This window comes from Salmo trutta, chromosome 13 (genome assembly GCF_901001165.1).
Source record: "Salmo trutta chromosome 13, fSalTru1.1, whole genome shotgun sequence".
Lineage (NCBI taxonomy): Eukaryota > Metazoa > Chordata > Actinopteri > Salmoniformes > Salmonidae > Salmo > Salmo trutta.
The window spans coordinates 62,723,479-62,741,390 of NC_042969.1; the positions used below are offsets into that span (position 1 = coordinate 62,723,479).

Consider the following 17,912-nt stretch of genomic DNA (forward strand, 5'->3'; position numbering starts at 1 on the left):
CAAGCAGCATGACAAATGTTGTCTGAGGAGGTTGGAGGAAAAAAGACAAGTGTGGAAAGAACACAGAAATAATAGAACTGTTCCAAGATGTGGGCTTCAATCGTTTACTGCAGGGACGGGCAACTTTGATGGGGGTCGGGGCCACCAAAAATCTGAACTCATAACGAGGGGCCACAGTGGCCCGCGGGTCTGCGTACCCACATCTATACCCACACATGCAGTCAGAGCCAGGACACCCACCTTGCCAGTTAATTTCCTGCAATTCTACACATTTTACCACGGGGCGTAGAGAAAATGTTGCCGTTTTAAAGGAAATTCGCTGCAATTCAACACATTGTGCCATAGGATGGAGAGAAGATTTTTCAATTTTATAACAAATTTAATGCAATTTTACTAATTTTGCCATGTGGCGGAGTGAAAAATATGCTGCTTTTAATATATCTTAGTGAGAGTGACTAACACAATCTAATGGGGGCCCCTATCAAAATCAATGGTGTAAAATAGTTCATTAACCTGTTGTTTTGTATAGATTCCATAGAAAACTGGACTCTTCCTTTGTTAAGATTTGTGATATGGTAAATTGCCTGTACGCCCAGTGGTTAACTACTACAGTCTTGATTGTGATCAGTTACAATCAGCATGTCTTTACTTCCATTAAAAAAAATACATTCTATTTACTTACAACAATATGTAAAGATAAGTATGGTGATGTACGTTCATATTTCAATTACCTTAGTCTCTCTGACATGAGGTCCCAACTCACTACAGTAACTCTGAGAACCAACCCGATTCACCTCCACTCAACAATAAAGACATCCAGACATGTAGTGGAGCTAAAAACCACCACACCATGAACTGCTCTATACACAAACACACTCATACCCACGCACACATCAAAACGTCCAGAACAGCTTGTTTTCATGGCCAGACTCTAATTTGAAGTGCAGTGAGAGGGGATCTGGACTAGGGTGAGTCCTTGGTCACGGAGCAGTGTGCCGTGTTAGCCTGGGCCATGTGATGCTCTGTTGGAGGCTGTCGTTTTCTCTGCGCTGGTGGCTTTTGGGGGCTCAGGGATGGGGAGTTAGTTGGCAGAGATGATAAAGACAGGCTTGTTTAAGCGTGATGAGCTGTTCAAAGGAGAAAGAGAGAGGAGGGGGAAGAGAGAGGGGGGAGAGCGAGAGAGGGGGGGAACCACATGCAAGGCATTAACAGTTCCCTTCTATCAATAATTAGAGACGAACAGGATGGCGGGACGGACAGATCAGATTTATGTGCTTATGTCCAGCTGTTTCCTATGGCGTCTGGGCATGGAGTGGGTGGTGGATGTGTTTGTGAGCGAGAGAAAGAGATAGAGTGTCCGTGTGTGTGTGTGTGTGTGTGTGTGTGTGTGTGGAGGAGAGTGAAAGGCAGAACTGAGGTCATGTGCAGCACAACAACACTAAGTAATATATAGACATACAGTGCATTCGGAAAGTATTCAGACCCCTTGACTTATTCCACATTTTGTTACATTACAGCATTATTCTAAAATGAATATATATATATTTTTTAAATATCATTTCTACACACAATACCCCAGAATGCCGAAATATCACATTTACATAAGTATTCAGACCCTTTACTCAGTACTTTGTTGAAGCACCTTTGGCAGCAATTACAGCCTTAAGTCTTCTTGGGTATGACGCTACAAGGTTGGCACACCTGTATTTGGGGAGTTTCTCCCATTCTTCTCTGCAGATCCACTCAAGCTCTGTCAGGTTGGATGGGGAACGTTGCTGCACAGCTATTTTCAGGTCTCTCCAGAGATGTTCGATCGGGTTCTAGTATGAGCTCTGGCTGGGCCACTCAAAGACATTCAGAAACTTGCCCCAAAGCCACTCCTGCATTGTCTTGGCTGTGTGCTTAGGGTCATTGTCCTGTTGGAAGGTGAACCTTCGCCTCAGTCTGAGGTCCCGAGCGCTCTGGAGCAGCTTTTCATCAAGCATCTCTCTGTACTTAGCTCCGTTCATCTTTGCCTCGATCCTGACTAGTCTCCCATTCCCTGCCACTGAAAAACATAACTATAGCATGCTGCTGCCACCACCATGCTTCACCGTAGGGATGGTGCCAGGTTTCCTCCTGATGTGACGCTTGGCATTCAGTCCAAAGAGTTCAATCTTGGTTTCATCAGACCAGAGAATCTTGTTTCTCATGTTCTGAGTCTTTAGGTGCCTTTTGGCAAACTCCAAGCGGGCTGTCATGTGTCTTTTACTGAGGAGTGGCTTCCGTCTGGCCACTACCATAAAGGACTGATTGGTGGAGTGCTGCAGAGATGATTGTCCTTCTGGAAGGTTCTTCCATCTCCACAGAGGAACTCTGGAGCTCTGTCAGAGTAATCATCAGGTTCTTGGTCACCTCCCTGACCAAGGTCCTTCTGCCCTTATTGCTCAGTTTGGCCGGGCGGCCAGCTCTAGGAAGAGTCTTGGTGGTTCCAAACTTCATCCATTTAAGAATGATGGAGGCCACTGTGTTCTTGGGGACCTTCAATGCTGCATAAATGTTTTGGTACCCTTCCCCATATCTGTGCCTCGACACAATCCTGTTTCGAAGCTCTACGGACAATTAATTCAACCTCATGGCTTGGTTTCTGCTCTGACATGCACTAACTGTGGGACCTTATATAGACAGGTGTGTGCCTTTCCAAATCATGTCCAATCAATTGAATTTACCACAGGTGGAGTCCAATCAAGTTGTAGAAACATCTCAAGGATGATCAAAAGGAAACAGTCTCATAGCAAAGGGTCTGAATACTTATGTAAATAAGGTATCTGTTTTTTATCTTTTATTAATTTGCAAAAAAAAATCTAAAAAACTTTTAGTAGTATGTGTAGATTGATGGAGGATTTTTGACTATTTTTTAATCCATTTTAGAATTTGGCTGTAATGTAACAAAATGTGGAAAATGTCAAGGGGTCTGAATACTTTCCGAAGGCACTGTAGATATAAACTCAGCAAAAAAAGAAACGTCCTCTCACTGTCAACTGTGTTTATTTTCAGTAAACTTAACATGTGTAAATATTTGTATGAACATACGATTCAACAACTGAGACATAAACTGAACAAGTTCCACAGACATGTGACTAACAGAAATGGAATAATGTGTCCCTGAACAAAGGGGAGGTCAAAATCAAAAGTAACAGTCAGTATCTGGTGTGGCCACCAGCTGCATTAAGTACTGCAGTGCATCTCCTCCTCATGGACTGCACCAGATTTGCCAGTTCTTGCTGTGAGATGTTATCCCACTCTTCCACCAAGGCACCTGCAAGTTCCCGGACATTTCTGGGGGGAATGGCCCTAGCCCTCACCCTCCGATCCAACAGGTCCCAGACGTGCTCAATGGGATTGAGATCTGGGCTCGTCGCTGACCATGGCAGAACACTGACATTCCTGTCTTGCAGGAAATCACGCAGAGAACGAGCAGTATGGCTGGTGGCATTGTCATGCTGGAGGGTCATGTCAGGATGAGCCTGTCAGTAGAAAGGCCTCTTTAGTGTCCTAAGTTTTCATAACTGTGACCTTAATTGCGTACCGTCTGTAAGCTGTTACGGTCTTAACGACCGTTCCACACGTGCATGTTCATTAATTTCTGATGGTTTATTGAACAAACATGGGAAACAGTGTTTAAACCCTTTATAATGAAGATCTGTGAAGTTATTTGGATTTTTACGAATTATCTTTGAAAGACAGGGTCCTGAAAAGGGACGTTTCTTTTTTTGCTGAGCTTATTAGAACGATGCTTTCCTCAGATGTACAGCAGCAGTTAAGGATGAGCTGTGTGTGGGTGGATGGAATGTGTATTCTAGTGTTGTAGATCCTTGATGGAGGTGAATGAGGCGTGTTGCACAAGATGAATCTGGTATGACCACGCACCATGCACAACACCAGGGACACCCAGGCTCTAGGACAAGAGGACAGTAAAAGAGGAGAGAGGATACGTGTTTTCCTGGCAGGCAGACAGTACGTCTTCCTCTAGAGAGACTTCACAGCGTCCACCAAGAGAAAACATTGAGAGAGCGAAGAGCATCACAGCTATCTTCATTTGTATAATTGACTCTATCTGCAGTTTACATTCTCACAGGCATTCTGACCGCTGTATTATGGGATGTGGGTCTCTCTCTCTTTAGATTACAGTGAAATAAATCCTCCAGCACTGTTGTCCTGCACAAATAAACCCCACCAAGTGTTGATGCAAAAATACAAAGTTGGAAGTGGAGAGAGGCACTCGCTTCCTGTGAATGTTTCAGGAAAATCCTCAAACACGGCCCAGTCTGTCTCTAGGGGAGAGGGCACACTAGGCAGCAGTGTGTGTGTGTGGAGGGGATAATGTGTGCATTTTTGTATGGTCAGGCAGATGTGTGTTTATAGCTGTTTGTGTGGTCATGTAAGTGTGCGTGCCTGATTCTCTCTCTGTGTGTGTGTGTGTGTGTGTGTGTGAGTGAGTGTGTGTGTGGTCAGTAGTTCTTCTCCCTCTATAGAGACAGGGCTGTTATGTAGCTAAGTGGCCAGCTGTTGATAGGTGTCTGTTTACACTGAGTCACAGAGAGAACACTGACTGAGACACAACCTTCTCTAGAGACTCAAGCTAACACGCTCAGAAAGCTCTCATTCACTTCTACTCTAAACCCAGCACTAACAATAGTATTACAGTGTTATGGCAATCTATACCTTTACTGAATTTTCACACTTTATTACAGCCCAGAATGCAGATGAGTCATGTAGTCGTCAGCCTCCTGACCTGGTCCAGGATGCCACTACAGAGACCTGACCTGGTCCAGGATGCCACTACAGAGACCTGACCTGGTCCAGGATGCCACTACAGAGACCTGACCTGGTCCAGGATGCCACTACAGAGACCTGACCTGGTCCAGGATGCCACTACAGAGACCTGACCTGGTCCAGGATGCCACTACAGAGACCTGACCTGGTCCAGGATGCCAGAGCCCTGTGACTCTTCACTAACTCTCTAATGATGAATGTGTTTCCCCTACAGGAGGGAGAGTGAGGGAGAGAGGAGGAGGAGGGAGAGGAAGAGGCTCTGGGCGGGCCGGTGGGCAGTAGTAGGCTAGGCAGGGGACTGACACAGCCCAGGGAAGGGAATAGCAGCTAGGGGTTAGGGTAGAGCAGGAGTTCTTAAACATTTTCAGCCTGGGACCCAAATGAGAAATGTGTTTTCCTGGGACCCAAGCTCACAAAAACATGCAACTATATGTAAATACCGGGACATTTCATTGCCCTTATGCCCATGAATAAATGCAACATAGACTAATAACAATGAAATGAAATACCCATGTAAATAGCTATTCATGTTCCTTTCCCCCCATTAAAAACACTCTTACATATGTGTCTAGTTTGGAACTGTTGCTGTTAAAATACAAGCAACCATTTTTATTCTGAACTGGAATAAACTGATTGATCACATCACATAGATGTAGACCAGAAACACACACACAGTCCTAATGGTAGGTGTGTGACTGGTTGAAGTTTTCAACAAGCAGGTCTATTCTGGGCTCAGTTGTTGACAGTTGAGAACCCTGACTCACACAGGTATGTGGTGCCAAACTGGATCAGAACATCTACTGCTTTCTCAGTCAGTTTCTCAGCCTCAAAAAACATCTTGCGTCAATCAGTGTATTCCAGTTCAGAATAAAAATGGTTGCTTGTATTTTAACAGCAACAGTTTTTGTTGCATCTTCATCTGTACTGTTACTTAGGGTTGTAATATCAGTAGTTAGGAAGATGGCTAGCTAACGTTAGCCAAAGCAAGCTATTGGCTGTACAAGGGGATTGTTTGAAGAGAAACTCACATCGACGACTATGAGATTTAGTACTCCCTTATTTCTGTTATAAAATGACAACAATGCCTTGCTAGCTGACTTACTTTCCACTGTGGAAGCACTGTTTCCTGGAGCATTCTGCCCTGTTCTGAAACAACTCTCTGGGTTTACAGTCATGCTGTGGATGTTTGGTAAGGACCTGTCGTTACTTTTTTTCATTCTGAGAGACTCATTACTATGCACTTCCCTGCACAAAACACATTGTGGGCGCTCCTCGTTATTTCTCAAAGTTTGTATTAAACCCAGAGAGAGAACTCGTCGCTGTATTTGCGTTTCATGACAATTGAACTCAGTCAGAACTTGTGGCTAGTATGAGTCCATACGCTGACAGCGGTGAGTGATGGCGAGTGAAAATTACAAGCCAGTGGCTGACAGCGCATCATCTGCTGCTGAACAACAGCACTGCAGTGTGTGGGTCGCGTAGTTACTGTATCTTCAAGAAACTGCCTTAAAAATATCTGGTAAACCTTGAAGCACACGGCCATCTTCCACCCAATCGCGCCGCTGCCAAAATGAGCAGAGACACCGCTGCTAAGCAGAGAGCGCACTGAACACTGAGTGCAGTTGCACTTCGAGCAAAATCAATTCCAGTAATTAATGAAATAATTATAAATGTACTCTGACACGTCGCGACCCACCATTAACAGGTCTGCAACTCACTTTGGGTTGCTTTAATAAGAAAGGCTGGGGTAGAGGGTTAGGGCTCTAACTCAATACGGCTGGGGCTAATGAACAGGGGGAGGCTGCTTTCTTTCATTAGAGGTGAGAGCGCGCTGTGTCCCAAATGGCACTCTATTCCCTATATAGTGCACTACTGTTGAGTAGAGCCCCATGGCCCTGGTCAAAAATAATATAATAATATTCATGCAATTTACAAAAGTAGTGCACTATATAGGGAATAGCGTGCCATTTGGGACATTTTGTTTTATACACATGTACACCCCATGTCCCGGACCCTGGGATCTAATGTTACAGGGCTGAGAGGCGAGCAGAGACTAGGCTGTGGTTTAACAAGCCTGGCTAGGACTAATCTGAAGTGATGGCCAAATTGCGAACCAGATTTCTTAAAAACTCCAGGATCTGAATAGCTGTGTTCATTCTTGTTGTAATGTCTGAAATGATTGCAGAGCGTCCATTGTGATGTGTAGAAAGACATGTAGAAGCAAAAGCAAATAATTGAATTTATTAATATTTTTTATTATGAAATTTGCTAAAAATACTACAGTCATCTGTATAGTGCAGTAGAGGTCAAGGGTCCTCAACAGCGCGCGCACACACACACACACACACACACACACGCACACACACACTCTCTCCTGGGTGAATGTTTTGTCGGCAGCTCGGCATGGCGCTAGTTGCCCCTCTCTCTGACCTCTCATCAACAGCACATTCTCCCCTCCTGTCAGTCTCACCCTTCAACCCTTCTTACCTACATCTTAATTACACTAAAATTAGGCCCTACAAATGGCATCCGCTGGCTGCCCCCATTGTGTGTGCGTGTAAGGGGGTGGGTCCGTGTTTTAAATTTCCTCCCCTAATGGGCCAGTACTGTCTGAGAGGGGTGGGCAGCAGGAGTGTTTCGGGAGAACAGCAGAGCCCCGGGACACTGACCTCACCAGACCCTAGAGGTCATGACTTTTGACCCTGGGAGCAGTGAGTAGCCGGCCCAGAGGGCTGGAGGTGGAGGGCCGCTGTGCTACGGTTGGATTACCTCACTGTGTCTACTGCTGCTGTCACAAGACACACCCAGACTGCTGCCGGCCGAGGTGATGTCAGAGAGAGAGAGCTCACACAAATAGTAAGACTGAGTGAAGATACAGAGAGAGGGAGACAGAGAGATAGAGAGAGAGCGTGAGAGAGCGAGAGAGAGATACAGAGAGAGATACAGAGAGAGATACAGAGAGAGACGGAAAGAGAGACGGAAAGAGAGACGGAAAGAGAGACAGTGTGGGGAATGAAGCTGTCAATTCTCAGTGACTTCTCACAATAACACCATTGATAAACCAAGACATGCCACCACAATGTGAGCTTATCAAGAAAGTGGTCATCCTTTGTTGAAATTAAGACCAGTTCTCATGTTTCATAACATGATGTGAACTCTACGGCGTCTACCATCTAATTATATCATCATTTCAAATAGGAATGTTTTCATATACCTTTAAAAACTTCAGTGAAGTAAAATGTGATGTCAATATCTGAAAGTGTACACATCCTCTTTGGCATCCAAACCTATAATCTAGCTCACAATTACATTTTTCAACAATATAATGTGGGTATAATATCATTCTCCCATAGACCACATACCAATTCATTTTCCTTTGAAATGGCCATACATATGATTTTTACATTAAGATGGCTGAGGAGTATTCTAGGGTTTTCATATTCCAATATGTTGGAAAATTGTGGTGCTCCCTACACCAGAGCTTGTATAGGAAGTGAAGGGGGTTTGGCTCAGGGCTCAATGCACTTTCTACCTCTTCCACACTGTTTGTTATTGCAATAGGGATTTGTGGTAGGAAGGAACCCTTTAACATACAAAGTGTTTAACACACACACCACAACTTCATACTAGTATTAAACATTAAAGGAGTCTCTCTCCAGAATGATCAAATGGCAACTCTGGAAATGGGTTGCCAGATTGGGAAACCTGCCCCTCTCCATGTCAGGATTCCTGTTCTGTATATGATTGAGTTTCTCTCTTGGCACTGGCTCACATCAGATCTGCATTAAGGTTGCCAGTATGTTACCAGCGCTGTGCGAAACGGCTCAGTTTTTTTTCACTTGAAGACCAACCCTGGACAGCCTCTGTGAACTCCTTAAAAATGCTTTTTCACCATAGAATCGAATAATCTAACGTTCTGTAGTAACACAATACTCACACCAGGCTTGTGTGTATGTGCGCGTGTGTGTGTTTGATCAGCGCGGGGGGAAAGAGGGTCATCAATTCTTATTTAAAGTCTGTTACATGTGACCAATTCATACAAATTAGAACAAACTGACCTGCGATTGCAATTCACTCTCAGTACAACGGATGTGGGGCTCTCTAAATTTCCCTGTGGCTCAATTTAAAAGAATGGAACATTTACAGAGAAGAAAATAAGAGTAAAAGCGACCTTAGGTTAGAACATTCTCAGCTTCTTCAGAGGACATATATATACGACAAGGATAGAACAGACTTAAAATTCCAGAGAATATCTGAGGGAAAATAATTATTTTTGAAAATAAATATAAAAGAGGGGGGGGGAGTGTATTCGTAAATATCAATAAACAAGCCTTCCGTCTCGGAAGCTTCCTGCTTTATTTGATTAAGCGGGGTGAAAAACAGAGCAGTCATGCTCCTTGCTTTTCTTCCTCTTCCCTTCCTCTGCAATCTTGGGCTCCTTAATGGGAATCGGAAGTTTAAGTGGAGCAGCCTGGCTAGCCCTGGCCTAACCTCCCCATCTGGATGGGGACTTGCCAGCCTTGGGGCTACTTCCAACCCTTCCCAGCTGTTGGGTTTGGGCCCTTTTTGTTTTGGTGGGCTTGAGAAAGCATATTTTAATAAATGATTACCATATCCTCCACCAGCTGCTGTCCCTGCTCTCTCCCACTCCCATCCCTGAATGGGGCATGGTTCTCATTTAGGGCCCCGGCCAGTGGCTCGCTGAGGGTCTTGACCCCGCCACTGTTAGCGTGCTAGTACAACAGCTCTGACAGTTAGCACGCTAGTACAACAGTTCTGACAGTTAGCACGCTAGCACAACAGCTCTGACAGTTAGCGCGCTAGTACAACAGCTCTGACAGTTAGCACGCTAGTACAACAGCTCTGACAGTTAGCACGCTAGTACAACAGCTCTGACAGTTAGCGCGCTAGTACAACAGCTCTGACAGTTAGCGCGCTAGTACAACAGCTCTGACAGTTAGCACGCTAGTACAACAGCTCTGACAGTTAGCGCGCTAGTACAACAGCTCTGACAGTTAGCACGCTAGTACAACAGCGCTATGTGTCAAAGATGTGGAGCAATTAACACACTAACAAGCACAACAGGTCTGAGTAAATGACTGGGGCCAAGCTTCCTGCCATCTAGGACATCTATACAAGGCAGTGTCAGAGGAAGGCACTAAAATTGTCAAAGACTCCAGCCACCCAAGTCACAAACTGCTCTCTCTGCTACTGCATGTCAAGCGGTACCAATGAACCAACAGGACCCTGAACAGCTTCTACCACCAAGCCATAAGACTACTAAATAGTTAACCAAACAGATACCCAAACTATCTGCATCGACCCTCTATGCACTAACCCTTTTGACTCATCACATATGCTGCAGCTACTTTTTATTATCTATCTGGTTGCCTAGTCACTTTATCCTCACCTATATGTACATGCAGTGCATTCAGAAAGTATTCACAACCCTTGAGCTTTGCATACCTGGATTGTACAATATTTAAATTCTTCAAGCTCTGTTAAGTTGGTTGTTGATCATCGATAGACACCCATTTTCAAGTCTTGCCATAGGTTTCAAGCAGATTTAAGTCAAAACTGCAACTAATCCACTCAGGAACAATAAATGCAGTCTTGGTAAGCAACTTCAGTATATATTTGGCCTTGTGTTTTAGGTTATTGTCCTGCTAAAAGGTGAATTTGTCTCCCAGTGTCTGTTGTAAAGCAGACCTAAGCAGGTTTTCCTCTTGGATTTTGGCTGTGTTTAGCTCTATTACGTTTACTTTTATCCTAAATAAGTCCCTAGTCCTTGCAGATGACAAGCATACCCATAACATGATACAGCCACAACCATATTTGAAAAAATGTAGAGTGGTACTCAGTGATGTGTTGTGTTTGCCCCAAACATAACACTTTTGAATTCAGGACAGAAAGTCAAATCAAATCAAAGGTTATTGGTCACATACACATGGTTAGCAGATGTTAATGCGAGTGTAGTGAAATGCTTGTGCTTCTAGTTCCGACCGTGCAGTAATATCTAACAAGTAATCCAACAATTTCACAACAGCTACCTTATACACACACACAAGTGTAAAGGAATGAATAAGAATATGTACATATAAATATATGGATGAGCGATGGCCGTGCAGCATAGGCAAGATGCAGTAGATGGTATAGAGTACAGTATATACATATGAGATGAGTAATGTAGGATATGTAAACATTATTAAAGTGGTGTTATTTAAAGTGACACCATTATTAAATCCATTTATTAAAGTGGCCAGAGATTTGAGTCTGTATGTTGGCAGCAGCCTCTCTATGTCAGTGATGGCTGTTTAACAGTCTGATGGCCTTGAGATATAAGCTGTTTTTCAGTCTCTCGGTCCCAGCTTTGATGCACCTGTACTGACCTCGCCTTCTGGATGATAGCGGGGTCAACAGGCAGTGGCTCGGGTGGTTGCTGTCCTTGATGATCATTTTGGCCTTCCTGTGACATCGGGTGGTGTAGGTGTCCTGGAGGGCAGGTAGTTTGCACCCGGTGATGCGTTGTGCTGACCTCACTACCCTCTGGAGAGTCTTAAGGTTGAGGGCGGAGCAGCTGCCGTACCAGGCCGAGATACAGCCCGACAGGATGCTCTCGATTGTGCATCTGTAAAAGTTGAGTGTTTTTGATGACAAGCCAAATTTCTTCAGTCTCCTGAGGTTGAAGAGGCGTTGTTGCGCCTTCTTCACCACGCTGTCTGTGTGGGTGGACCATTTCAGTTTGTCTGTGATGTGTACGCTGAGGAACTTTCCACCTTCTCCACTACTGACCCGTCGATGTGGATAGGGGTGAGCTCCCTCTGCCGTTTCCTGAAGTCCACGATCATCTCCTTTGTTTTGTTGTTGAGTGTGAGGTTATTTTCCTGACCCCACACTCCGAGGGCCCTCACCGCCTCCCTGTAGGCCGTCTCGTCGTTGTTGGTAATCAAGTCTACCACTGTAGTGTCGCCTGCAAACTTGATGATTGAGTTGGAGGCGTGCATGGCCACGCAGTCATGGGTGAACAGGGAGTACAGGAGAGGGCTGAGAACGCACCCTTGTGGGGCCCCCGTGTTGAAGATCAGCGGGGTGGAGATGTTGTTTCGTACCCTCACCACCTGGGGGCGGCCCGTCAGAAAGTCCAGGACCCAGTTGCACAGGGTGGGGTCGAGACCCAGGGTCTCAAGCTTCATGATGAGTTTGGAGGGTACTATGGTGTTTAATGCTGAGCTGTAGTCAATGAACAGCATTCTTACATAGGTATTCCTCTTGTCCAGATGGGATAGGGCAGTGTGCAGTGTGATTGCGATAGCGTCATCTGTGGACCTATTGGGGCGGTAAGAAAATTGGAGTGGGTCTAGGGTGTCAGGTAGGATGGAGGTGATATGATCCTTTACTAGTCTCTCAAAACACTTCATGATGACGGAAGTGAGTGCTACGGGGCGATAGTCGTTTAGCTCAGTTACCTTAGCTTTCTAGGAACAGAAACAATGGTGGCCCTCTTGAAGCATGTGGGAACAGCAGACTGGGATAGAGATTGATTGAATATGTCTGTAAACACACTAGCCAGCTGGTCTGTGCATACTCTGAGGACGCGGCTAGGGATGCCATCTGGGTTGCGAGGGTTAACGCGTTTAAATGTTTTACTCACGTTGGCCGCGGTGAAGAAGAGCCCGCAGGTTTTGGTAGCGGGCCGTGTCATTGGCACTGTATTGTCCTCAAAGCGAGCAAAGAAGTTGTTTAATTTGTCTGGGAGCAAGGGGTCGGTGTACGCGACGGGGCTGGTTTTCTTTTTGTAATCCGCGATTGTCTGTAGACCCTGCCACATACGTCTCGTGTCTGAGCTGTTGAATTGCGACTGCATTTTATCTCTATACTGACGCTTAGCTTGTTTGATTGCCTTGCGGAGGGAATAGCTACACTGTTTGTATTCGGCCATGTTTCCGGTCGCCTTGCCATGATTAAAAGCAGTGACTTGCACTTTCAGTTCATTTCATTTTGAGCAGTATTACTTTACTTCCTTGTTGCAAACATGATGCACGCTTTGGAATATTTTTGTTCTGTACAAGCTTCCTTCTTTTCACTCTGTCATTTAGGTTAGAATTGTGGTGTAACTACAATGTTCTATCACAGCCATTAAACTCGAACTGTTTTAAAATCACCATTGGCCTCATGGTGAAATCCCTGAGCGGATGCCTTCCTCTCCGGCAACCGAATTAGGAAGGAAGCCTGCATCTTTGTAGTGACTGGGTGTATCAATACGCCATCCAAAGCTAAATTGATAACTTCACCATGCTCAAAGGGGTATTCAATGTCTGCTACCAATAGGTGTCCTTCATTGCGAGGAATTTGGAAAACCTCCCACAGATTTGTGGTTGAATCTGTGCTTGAAAATCACTTCTCAACTGAGGGACCTTACAGGTAATTGTGTGGGGAACATAGTCATTCAAAAATCATGTTAATCACTATTATTGCACACAGAGTAAGTCCATGCAACTTTTTACTAGTGTACTTATTTAGGCTTGCCATAACAAAAGGGGTTGAATACTTAGACTCAAGACATTTCAGCTTTTCATTTTTTATTAATTGGTAAAAAACAATTATAAAAAATTCCACTTGACATTATGGGGTATTGTGTGTAGATCAGTTACCCAACATCTCAATTTAAACCATCAAAAATTCAAGGGGTGTGAATAGTTTCTGAAGGCACAGTATCTACCTCAATTACCTCGTACCCCTGCACATCGACTCGGTACTGGTACTCCCTGTATATATCCAAATTAACCTTACTCATTGTGTATTTATTCCTTGTGTTATAATTTTTTCTATATTTTTCACTCTGCATTGTTGGGAAGTAAGCATTTCACTGTTAGTCTACACATGTTTTATTTAGTTTTATTTCAGTGTTAGCATGCTAGCACAACAGCCTAACAGCTCTGTGCTAAATGCTTGGAGCTGTTCTCGCACACTAGCACAACTGAACAAGTCTGTGTTAGAGGCTGTAAGCATTTTAGCTCAACAACCCAACAGCTCTATGTATTAATGGATTGGAGCAGTTAGCATGTTAGGCCAAAAGGTTTGTGTTTAATCCTTGCGAGATGAGACACTAGCTAGCTCAACAGCTTTAAAAGCTGTTAGCACGCTAGCTAGCCAAACATAACAAAGAGAGACAGGAAGATAGGAGAAGAGTAAGAGAGACACCTTGGCTGACTTCTTAGTAAAACTTTTAAACCCCCAGAAACCCTCCTGAAATCCCCCTGCATGTGAAAAGGGACTGGCCAGGCACCGGGGTGTTGATGAAAAATGGATCAGGCCTTGTTAGCGCGGAAGTGGTGCCAGCGCTCGGCGTGCAGGGAGGGATGGAGGGGGCAGCATGTGTGTGCTGCTGCATTATGTATGAGGGACTGTCTGTTGGATTATTCACAAGGCCAGAGACTCCTCAGGTGAGGGCGACGCAGCACCACAGCCAAACAGGCCTGTTCTTTCTTAGTGTGTGTGTGTGTATGTGTGTGTGTGTGTGTGTGTGTGTGTGTGTGTGCAGACTTTTTCACAGCTGGCTGGTGGACACTTAAACACCCATACACACACCTTCTTTACCATCATATTGTAGTAGGCACATGCAAGATGTATATGCACAGAGAAGAATACCAAGCATAGCTACATACACAAGCTCACACACCCCACATGGTGCTTTGTGCTGTCGACACTTTCCCTCTCCCAACCTCCGGTTGCCTCCCGTTTCACCCCTGTGTCCGACAGAGACACACAGCTCGTTTCCCTGCTCTGCCTGGTAATTACACAGTAATACTTCATTATGGCAGGCTGTAATTTGGGACCAGACACTTCAAAGCAGCAACAACCTCTTCACGGGTGGCCACGGTTACTGTAAGTCCACCCAACGGTCGTTCTGTTTGGACTGCTATTGTTTTTGGCTTACCGGAACCTTCCAAAATACACACGGAACGGCAATCACAGCGTATTTCTGCGTTATAATTGTGGTGCTGATTACAAAGTATAGGATAAATGGCTGAAATTGGGGCCGGCTGGAGAGCCAAAGAGAACATACAGTAGAACTAACAGTGAACATGAGAGAGACTTCTAGTCAAACACTGGAGGAGATGAAACTTCTCCTTGGTAGTCAGTTGATGACCTGGGGTGTGTTCAGGAGGACTAAACGTTCAGAGGTGTTGCAGAAAACACTTTGAAGATCAATGAGTTGTATTCAAGGATTAATGTTGGGGATGTTATGGTATTGACAGATACCCCCAGGGCAGTGGAGTGTGAGGGGGGCAGTGTGTATAATGTGTGTGTTGCATGTCTACAGTATGGAGTGAGAGATGGGGCGATGTAGGGTAGACAGAGAAACAGACAGAGAGGACGACCTATGGACTAACTGGGCACAACAGAATCACATGCTGCTTATTTGGGTTGGAGGTTGGAGACATTCAGTATCCAGGTCAGGAGACAGGGTTCACACTCAGACTTAGCCGTGTTCACTCAGGGCTTACTCAGGCTGTTTGGTTTTTACCCCAAACTTAAACAGCTTTATTCATTTGTTAGAGTCAGTAGTTTATTAGGAGAATGCAATAAAGTGTGTGGAGAGACATATGCTGTGTCTGTCTGTATCATACACAACAGAGGAATACATGAAGGCCCGATCTGTGAGGGAAGTCAGAAAAGGTGTAGCCTACACACTGATGGAATACAATGTCTACTGCATAGGCTGGCTGTATAGTGTTAAGAGTGTACAACAGGGTGTGCAGTACCAACCGTAGGGCAAGACCTGTGAGTCCAGAGATAATTATAGAGTTGAAACAAAGCCCTGCCACCTCCCCTTCATCCCTTAGTATAAATAATTGAACACACACGGTCACACATCACACTCTAGCACAAACACTAACACACACTCTGCTCCTGGCTCTCCTTGTTGTGTTCATTATACACACAGTCACACACACACGGTCACACACACAGAGCCAAGGGGCTACACCATGCAAGGATGTCTCTCTCTCGCCCACAACACAAACACACTGCGCACACACTGCGCACACACCACACACACACACACACACACACACACACACACACACACACTTATGGTATCACGCTCAGATGAGCTGGTGTTTCTCTAACCACATCAAAACTGAAAGGAGCAATCGCGCGTGAATGTACAGTACCAGTCAAAGTTTTAGAACACCTCCTCATTCAAGGGTTTTTCTTCATTTTTACTATTTTCTACATTGTAGAATGATAGCGAAGACATCAAAACTAGGAAATAATAGATCATGTAGTAACCAAAAAAAACTTTTTGGGTTACTACATGATTCCATGTGTTATTTCATAGCTTTGATGTCCACTATTATTCTACAATGTAGAAAATAGTAAAAATAAAGAAAAACCCTGGAATGAGGTGTTCTAAAACTTTGACTGGTACTGTGCGTGCGTGCGTGCGTGCGTGCGTGCGTGCATGCGTGCGTGCGTGCGTGCGTGTGTGTGTGTGTGAAAGTATACAGGTATTCATCTGTGCGTGTGGGCCACAAATGTGAGACAGACATCACCTTAGGCTTTGACTTTAATGTCTCTACAGGCAGTCAACATTAGAGCAACACTGACCATATATATTATACAGTCCATCAATGTCTGTATAGTTTTATAACGTCATCATGTAATGTAAACAATGTGACAATGTTACTGTACAGCAATATAACGTTAATGTGCATACAGCACAGGACAACACGGGAACAGACATGTTACAAATATCACAAATATGGAAACATATCCTAAATAGATTAGAATGTTTACAGCGACAGCCAAAATAAAAGCCCTCCTGGTAGGGGTATGAGAGGGGCTTAGCTAGTGAATATCTCTAGGATTAACACATTAACCACAGGACAGGAGTGACTGAGGTATACACCTGGGTATCCACCGAGTGTATAGAACATTGTGAACACCTGCTCTTTCCATAACATACTGTAGACTGAAAGCTATGATCCCTTATTAATCACTTGTTAAACCCACTTCAATCAGTGTAGATGAAGGGGATTTTTATGCCTTGCGGCATGGATTGGTATGTGAGCCATTCAGAAGGTGAATGGGCAAGACAAAAGTTTTAAGTGCCTTTGAACAGGGTATGGTAGTAGGTGCCAGGCGCACCGGTTTGAGTGTGTCAAAAACCGTAACGCTGCTTCCCACAGTTTCCTGTGTGTATCAAGAATGGTCCACCACCCAAAGGACATCCATCTAACTTGACAACTGTGGGAAGCATTGGAGTCAACATGGGCCAGCATCCCTGTGGAACACCTGACACCGTGCACAGTCCATGCACCGACAAAATAGTCTGAAGGTGTTCCTAATGTTTTGTACACTCAGTGTAGTGTTGGGGAGGGAGTATATTTTGACAGATGGAGGAGAGAGCTACTCTTACACATAGGTCATCTTCACATAGCCCTGTAGTTCATGTGCACTACTAACTGCCTTTTGTCAAAAAGAAAAGAAAAACACACATTCTGCTCATAAGCCATACTATACAATATGAGCCTTGTTCCCAGCCCCTAAGGGCGAATGCTGTTCAGTGTTCGCTGTCCCTACCCATATGTAGCAATACAACACATCCAGCACACAATGAGAGAGGCAGCTGGGGCCACTTTCACTCAGTTTACAGCTGCAGGCTGGTAGTACCCTAACACTGCTCTGACCTGGTGGCCATTTTGGGGTCAATCTCTGAGCTGACATGGAGTCGACACTCTCTATAGGCTCCTGAAAACAACTTCGGACTGCTGCGATCGGAGTGCTTTTTTACAGTGGAGTATCTTCTAGTGGTCCTACCCTCATGGTAGACAGACAGACAGACGTCCTCTGTACTCTACGGAACCACCCAGCGCTGGCCTGCGGGGTCCTCTCCTCCATCTCTCCTCTCGCCTTTCCTCTTCACTCCCTCACAATGATGGCAAATCAATAAAGGAAGTGGAGGGAGGAGATGGTGGAATGTAAATGCATGCTTTGGAACATAAAAGCAGAGCAAAATACAAAGAAATTACAAATAAATATAAATATGGGCAGAACGGGCCTCCTTCAGCATATACCTGCAGAAAACAAAA

At 44.8% G+C, this 17,912-nt stretch overlaps 1 protein-coding gene across 6 annotated transcripts in view; it reads right to left on the minus strand.

The window, feature by feature from the left end:
- LOC115206262 (breast carcinoma-amplified sequence 3-like) overlaps positions 1–17,912 on the minus strand; it is a 356,706-nt gene that overhangs the window by 154,399 nt on the left and 184,395 nt on the right. Inside the window, exon 24 of one of the 6 annotated variants that reach the window (XM_029773023.1) lies at positions 17,041–17,749. The exons of 4 other annotated variants lie outside the window; for them this stretch is intronic. In XM_029773023.1, the coding sequence (XP_029628883.1) occupies positions 17,643–17,749 (107 nt within the window). In that variant the 3' untranslated portion in view covers positions 17,041–17,642. Of the gene's footprint in view, positions 1–17,040; positions 17,750–17,784; positions 17,898–17,912 lie in introns of those variants that run through there. One more of the 6 variants, XM_029773025.1, reaches the window with a different exon arrangement.